General features: G+C 45.0%; 1 protein-coding gene across 1 annotated transcript; it reads right to left on the bottom strand.

The window, feature by feature from the left end:
• Positions 1-530: 530 nt before the first annotated feature.
• hs3st3l (heparan sulfate (glucosamine) 3-O-sulfotransferase 3-like) lies at positions 531-7915 on the bottom strand (the record flags this gene model as incomplete). Its single annotated transcript, XM_084141739.1, has 3 exons — positions 531-919; positions 1116-1345; positions 7434-7915. 3 exons carry the CDS (start codon positions 7913-7915, stop codon positions 531-533), a joined length of 1101 nt encoding a protein of 366 aa, XP_083997865.1.
• Between the last annotated feature and the right edge of the window lie 360 nt (positions 7916-8275).

An 8275-nucleotide genomic window follows, 5' to 3' on the forward strand; every position in this document is an offset into this window, starting at 1 on the left:
TTAACCATGTTTTGAGGCAATGCAGTATATGTTTACATTTACATAGTTTACAAACATTGGAGTAAAACAAGCTTGTATTTTGGGTTCTGATAGGATACGACAGTTGAAATAAGCTCAAAAGGCATTTATACGTTTTATTCTTCAAGAATCAATGGGTATTCTATCATTAATTTCTAACTCCAAAAATGTATGTGTCAACTAAAGATTGCTTTAAGTGCCACTTTCTTTTTGTTGAACATCTATTAGATACTGAAAGGGAACTAGCATATAGATGGTCTTTCTGCACTGTCACCAAACCTCGAAAATTGAATCTCTGATCTCTGTTTCTCTCGCTACCCAGAGGTCTATCAACATTGGATTTAGTTCCTAGCACAGAGACACTTCTGTATCAACAGTATGAGGCTATGTCATTACTCTTTGCCCCAAGTCACAGTAACAGGTACAGAGTGCAAACTGAAGCCTACGGACAAACACCCCTGTGTCTTTGTTACTATGGATTCATGTTTCACCTTGTTAACTCTACTGAGTCCTCATTGCCATCCAAAGTCCTGGCCAGTCATCTGGTAGAACCGCTGGTTGTGCAGCCTGTAGAACTCTCTCAGTCTCCGGATCACTTCCGGGTCGATGGGGGCGTGTGTCCGGCCTTTAGTCTTCCCCAGGCAGTGGGGCTTGCTGCTTCCCTCTGGTTTCTTCAGGCAGGGGAAACCTTTAGTCTTATTGAAGTAGAAGTGCTTGTCCGTGACAATCCTCTGGAGGCCCAGGAAGTCCTGGACCTTTCCTAGTTCTCCTGCCGGGTCAGAGATGAGGCCCTCCCCACTGACTAGGTGGATCTGGGCCCGGGGGAACCAGGCCAGCCAGCGCTCCAGATGCTGGGCGTACAGTCCGATCCACAGAGGGCTCCATAGAGAGTCAATCTCACCTGGGATCAAGACAAGACACAGTTACCTGTTTTAGACTTTGAAAGGGGGGACTGAAGACAGGACTGAAGAATAGAGTCTTTGTGTGGGTACTGAATTAGGAAAAACTATGTTTTTGTGTCATTCATCCGTCCAAACATCCATTCATTCATTCATTCATAGGCCTACACAATAAAAATGCATCACTATGATTCTGACCATTGGTGCGGTTCTTGAAGGCGAGGGTCTCGAAGGCGGGGATGTGGGGGGTCTTGGAGATGATCTGGGTGTAGTCAGAGATGGCCCGGGTCACAGGGTCTCGGACCACCACAATCAGCTTCACGTCACGCGACATGGAGTGTACACGCCCCGGGGTCTCCACGGTAACAAAGTAACGCGGTGTCTTCTCCATGACAACCTGGCCGTCCAAGGCCTTGGGCATCATACTCCTGGGGGATGGAGGGAGAGAAAGGGAGAAAGGAAAGAGGAAAGGGAGAAAGGAAAAAAGAAAGAGAGAGACATGTTTAGTGTTTAAATGTTGTAACTTTGGAAGGCAGAAGTAAAAACTATTAGAATTAAAGCCATCTGGAAAATGATTCTGGTTGGGCTAAACAACCATCTAAAAGGCTTTATTTGTTTCCTACTGGCTGCAGTTGATGGTCAGACCTCAAGGCTGTTCTTATATGTATCAGTAATGGTGGCTGTCATTACTCATGTACAGGCTACATCAATCATAGAGGGGTACTGAGATGCATACACACACACACACACACACACACACACACACAGGGCTATACAGCGCCTTCCGAAAGTATTCACACCCCTTGACTTTTTCCACATTTTGTTGCGCTACAGCCTGAATTTAAAATTGATTTAATTGAGATGTGTCAATGGCCTACACACAATACCCCATGATGTCAAAGTGAAATTATGTTTTAATTTTACAAATTAACAAAAAATTAAAATCTTGAGTCAATAAGTATTCAACCCCTTTGCAAGCCTAAATAAGTTCAGGAGTATAGCATTTGCTTAACAAGTCACATAATAAGTTGCATGGACTCACTCTGTGTGCAATAATAGTTTAACATGATTTTTGAATGACCTCCTCATCTCTGTACCCCACACATACAATTATCTGTAAGGTTCCTCAGTCCAGAAGTGAATTTCAAACACAGATTCAACCACAAAGATAAGGGAGGTTTCCCAATTCCTCATAAAGAAGGGTACCTATTGGTAGATAAATATACAATTTAAAAAGCAGACATTGAATATCCCTTTGAACATGGTGAAGTTATTAATTACACTTTGGATGGTGTATCAATACACCCAGTCACTACAAAGATACAGGCGTCGTTCCTAACTCAGTTGCCAGAGAGGAAGGAAACCACTCAGAGATTTCACGAGGCCAATGGGGACTTTAAACAGAGTTGAATGGCTGTGATAGGAGAAAACTGAGGATGGATCAACAACATTGTAGTTACTCCAAAATATTATTATTATTTGTAATACCTAAAGGGGTCCTACATTTCAAAATCAAATAGCTAAATGATCCATAGGATGACCATCTTAAAACAATTCAGAATGGTTTGGGGACAGAGTTAGGACAGGATGGAGTGATGGAGATATGGAGGAATGGAGGCGGAGAGAGGGGAGAGAGGGAACAGTGTCCTCTGGTATGAGCATGGATCAGGTTTCAGCTCTGAACACTCCAACCCCCCCCCCCATGTGTGTGTGTGTGTGTGTGTGTCTGCATACATCCATGCCTGCCAGTGCATGGTCATCTAGTGCAGCTAAAGGGATAGAGAGCCCATGCATGAAAGGAGTAGATGAGTCATAAAGGAGTGATGGAGTGATGGGTACAAAAGTACTTCCATTAGGCTGCTCTCATAGAGAAGCCTTGAAGCCAGTACCATTGAGTCAGCATGGAACAGAACTCCATTACCTTATCACAGAGCCCTGAGAGCAAATTCTCTATATTCTCTACATTGTTCTCATAGAGTCTACCCAGTCACTCATGTGTATTGAGTGTTACAGTAATCATGTCATCCATGTGTAGATGCCACGCAGCAGGATCAGACATCCTCTGGATGAAAAGAGAGATTTTTACAATCTCTCTCCAATTTGTCATCCACTTCTCTCTCTCCATCTCTCTGTGGAGCGCCATACCCCTACTCTCCCCCCACTCCTAGGCCATGGGGACTAGCCCAAGAAGACTCTGTGCCGTGCAGAGCCATAGGTATTGATCCTGGAGGAGTGGGGGATAAAGTGTGTGGGAGAGTGTGTATGTGGGAGGAGGGGGTAGGGTAGGCCTGGGTCTCATCTGGGCTGAGGGTGGCAGGTGGGGTTTGGGGGAGCCTCTGGAGTCCCATCAGCACCGTGCTGTGTGTATGTGTGTGCATGTGTGTGTGTGTGTGTTTGTGTGTGTGTGTGTGTGTGTGTGTGTGTGTGTGTGTGCGTTTGCGTGTGCATGTGCGTGTGTGTGTGTGTGTGTTATAACAGATGTGAGGCAATTACAGTGTCTATCACACACACACTCTGGGGTCAAAGACCATCATATGACAACGGAGGGAGGAGAGATGAGAGGGTGGAGTAAAACTACATAAACTAAAGACATCTGAATGTGATAGAATAAACTGGAATCAACTGCTATGGATCGCCAAATATATTTAGTCTACATACATCATAAGGAAGCAATGTTTCAATGACAATAGCCATTATTTCAATGAAAAACAATGAAATTGTTATCTTATTGATATCCACACGGAGTGTGCATTCGTGTGTGTGTGTGTGTATATGTATGTGTATATGTGTGTGTCGGACTGAGAGCCCATTCATCCATTTCCCTGCGCTGGGGACCATTAAGGCTCTAGTCCATTGTAGCGTTGCCCTGTCCACTTCCAGCAGACATCCATCATAGAGGGGCCCAGACCCCCCCTGCCTCCCCTCTCCAACCCCCCAGAGAGAGCCTTAATGAGGGCTAGATCACCCCGGCCGTCTGGGCCTTATGGAGATCACACACATTACAGTACTGGATGGGTGGATGGGCCCCGAATTTAATATAGAGATATTATAATATAGAGATAGATAAATGTGTGGGAGCGCACACATACACACAAATGCATGCACAAATTCACACACATAAGCAAGAAACACTAGTGTATTTCCCCTTTCAAAACACTAATAATATGTCATAACAGAATTCAGATTCCCCTACCCTTAGCCCAGTTTTTACTCTTCCATTCAAAAACCATGCTTAAAAAGAATCCACTAGATTCCCTTTCCTGTCAGACGTGATCTCCTCTAACACAGCCCTGCTGAAGATCACATGTATTGGCAGCCGTTCTTCAGCCATTTGCATGGCAATTATATTCCTGTGTAAAAACACAGGCACACATGCAACGTCAAGCCCAAACAAAGCACAGGATCCATGGGTATGAATTGATATGCTGCTTTTAACGAGTTCATCTGAATTGTAAATGAACCACAGCCATGTGAGAACATCTGACTCTGCAAAGACCACTAAATTGGAATCTGTCATTTGAGTTCTAATGGGGAATGCGTTCTTCTCCAGATCAAAACGGAACACTTAGCTAGGCATCAGAATGGCTGCCATATTGAATTATTAGTAAACAACTCAAATTGATTGCAACACAGTCATCGTCCATACGTGATATTGCACTTACACTATATGATTGGTAAAGACAGATTTATATACAGTAAGTGAAACAAAATTACTAAAACAAGAAAATGAGACACAAACTCTACACTCCATTATCGTCTCCCCAGCTCTAGCAGTAACTCATGGTCAATACTACATCAATATATCTCACTGCATCAGGAGAGAACGTTACCCTATAGCCTCACAGGAACACACAGAGGCATCACTGAATAACAAGGCTCCAGCCTCCAGCCTCCAGCCTCCAGCCTCCAGCCTCCAGCCTCCAGCCTCCAGCCTCCAGCTCTGGGAGTATAGAACTCCTATGACATTATTTTGGGGTGAGGAAAAGGTCAATGGAGAAGTGTGTGGTTGTGGTAACACAGAGTTGACCCTTTCACCTCTAATCTCTGCTTTTCATCTGCACAGTCACACCATCCTACCCTCAATATTCTTTAACTCTTCTTTCATTCGCACACGATGCATCTGCTAGAAGACTCAGGAGGAAAGCACCATCATCATGTGCTATAGGAGGTTAATGCACAGCACGGAGAGAGAGAGAGAGAGAGAGAGAGAGAGAGAGAGAGAGAGAGAGAGGGTGAGAGGGTGAGAGAGAGAGAGAGAGAGAGAGAGAGAGAGAGAGAGAGAGAGAGAGAGAGAGAGAGAGAGAGAGAGAGAGAGAGAGAGAGAGAGAGAGAGAGAAAGAGGGGGGAGATACAGAGACAGAGGAACAGACAGACACAGAGGGACAGACAGACAGACAGACAGAGACGCACAGACGCATAGACAGAGACAGACAGAAAAAGAGAGATCCAGTAGGTCAGCACTAGTGACTGAAACCTGACCTCTATGCATGTGTGAGAGGATTATTCCAACGCAGGATAAGACTTCCTGCTAATTGTAACTGAATCCTGTACTAACCAGAGATAACACACACACACACACCAACCAGGTCTCAGAGCATTTCGTATTATTCTATACGTAAATCCGGGACACTCCATTTAGTATGACATGTTACGTTTCATATGGTATGTATTAATTTGTGGATGTTCATCACCCCTTTCGAATGATATGTTACGAATGACGAATTCGCGAATGTATGATATTTTAAGAATTCTAGCTAGGTGGATAACGTTTGCTAGCTCGTTAACGTTAGCTAGACTAGGGGTTAGGGTCAGGTTTTAGGGTTAAGGTTTGGGTTAAGTTTAGGAGTTAGGTTAAAGGGTTAAGGTTAGGGGAAGGATTAGCTAAAAGGGTTAAGGTTAGGGTTAGGTGAAGGGTTATCTAAAAAGGTTAAGGTTATGGTTAGGGGAAGGGTTAGCTAACATGCTAAGTAGTTGCAAAGTTGCTCAAAAGTATTAAGTGGTTGAAAAGTTGCTAATTAGCTAAAACGCTAAAGTTTTCCGTGATGAGATTTGAACTCGCAACCTTTGAGTTGCTAGACATTCACGTTATACGCCCACCCATCCACCCCTAAGTAACCATCTGTCTTATGTAACCATACCAAACGTAACATATCATACTAAATGGAGTGTCTCAGATTTACGTACAGAATAATATGAAATGCTCTGAGACCAGGCTGCACACACACACACACACACACACACTGACCAGGGCTAATAGCTTTAGCAATCACGGCATGCCAAGGTCTTGGGAGGGAAGTGAAGCCATCGATCTGAGAAACAGTGTAAGGATATAACCTCTGCTCCATCTCAGTCCAGCCCAGTCCCGTCCTCTTCCTGATATTATCTATATATCTATCTCCAATCTGCCTGCCCGGTTGAGAGTGGTTCCTGTCAAGGATAGAGATCTGAATTGTCCTGATGAAGCAGATGAGAGCAGGGTGTACAGACAAAAAGGAAACATTTATTTATTTTTTAATCTAAATGCATGTTTGAAAGCTAAAAATATATATATACTTTTTGTGCACCTGACCATGCTCTTATCTACTGTACTTGCAATGTCTCTTCACAGACAGTTTTTAAAAAAAGAGCCACAGTCTACATACACCATACACTGAGCTCTTCCTAACTTGAGTTGTACCCAATGATACACCCCACTGTGTAATGAAGTGGTGTGACTGGGAGCACATCATTATCTGTGAGGGTAAACTGACCTAGGGTCAGGATCAAGCTGACAGGCCTGACAGTGATGTCAAGTGGCCTGACAGTCTCAAAACCCCATCTGGTCCTGGGGACGGGACAATCTTGTCACTCTGGGACGTCATTGAGACATACACACACACACAAACACACACACAGTGGAGACGTGGTACACCCTGGCACACCCTGGCATATTGTGTGTGTGTGTGTGTGTGTGTGTGTGTGTGTGTGTGTGTGTGTGTGTGTGTGTGTGTGTGTGTGTGTGTGTGTGTGTGTGTGTGTGGACCTCTAGGATGAGACCAGAGCCAGCTGACTACGGTAACATCTGGCCTCAGCTGCAGAGATGATTGCACTGTCAGAACTCATCCAGACCCTCCCTGCACATAAACACACAAACAAGCACACACACACAAACAGACACACACAAACACAGACACAAACAGATTGGCATAGCCAGATGGCAGTGTCTCTCTCTGCCTGTCATGTAATCCTCTATGTGCTGGCCATGGGTATGTTTGTGTATGGCAAAAACAAACAAACATTATTCCTAGATCTATTTCTATGTTTCTGGCTGCGACACAGTGGTTGCACATGCAAATCGTTCTGTAAAATGCATTACCAACCAAGTCCACCATGCATGGGATAACATGTTTGTTATAAAGCAAAAACCAATACTTTCTGATACAGGTGCAGGTGCACTGAGTCAAAAGCATGTCTCAAACAAACAAAATTCATTGGATAACAATGCCCTTTGAGAAAATTGACATGCATGATATGTACCTGTACCAGTGCAAGCCTCGTGCGTAATGCCGGTCAAAGAAGTGCGGCTCAGAGCCCAGCGCGCGGATGTCCGGGTGCAGCCTGAGAAACTCCAGCAAAGCCCTCGTGCCACCCTTCTTCACCCCTATAATGAGGGCTTGGGGTAACCGCCGGGTCGCCGTCCAATCTTTACCCGAGTTATTCGTCTCCAAACCGGGCGTTATTGTGCTCCCTTCCCCGGTCCCTGGGTATTCATCTTCATCCTGTACCGTTACAACGTCCTTATAAAACGTCCCGTTTCTGTCATGATACCATCCCGTTAAGAGAAACTCCCTGGCGGGTCTGTCGGAGACTGAGTTTTCCGTTAGGTCCGACTCGCAGCATCCCGTGAAGAAGTAGAAGAGAGAGACGCAGATGATTCCCAAAGAGAGCATGATAATAAGTTTTTGGAGGACTCTCCTGGTGTCCCTATCCGTTGGTTTGCTGTGGTGAAAAGCTGCCATCGCCTTCCCTCAGAGTCCCATCCGAGGAGGGCCATTCTACTGCAAGCTCAGCTCACATAACTTCATCTCTGTGAAGACACGAAGCCGCTCAGAGAGAATTAAAGAATCCATAGTGCCGCTGCGTCGATTCCACAAAACTCCAATAAAGTCGCTGGCTGGCCCGCGTCCCATCTTTCCCTTTAGCGGTTCATTCTGCACGTATGAAATCCATCGAGTTGGCTGCTATTCCCAACGTGACCTCGCTTCTCCGGAGTCCCATGCACACCTCAGTCACCCAATCAAGGGATCAATTTCTGTGTTCTGTCCAGATATCCACCCACTCATTCGACCCTACTGGCATGGAGAATATAGCCTACAGCT

This window comes from Coregonus lavaretus, assembly GCF_964263955.1.
Source record: "Coregonus lavaretus genome assembly, chromosome: 25".
NCBI classification, from domain to species: domain Eukaryota; kingdom Metazoa; phylum Chordata; class Actinopteri; order Salmoniformes; family Salmonidae; genus Coregonus; species Coregonus lavaretus.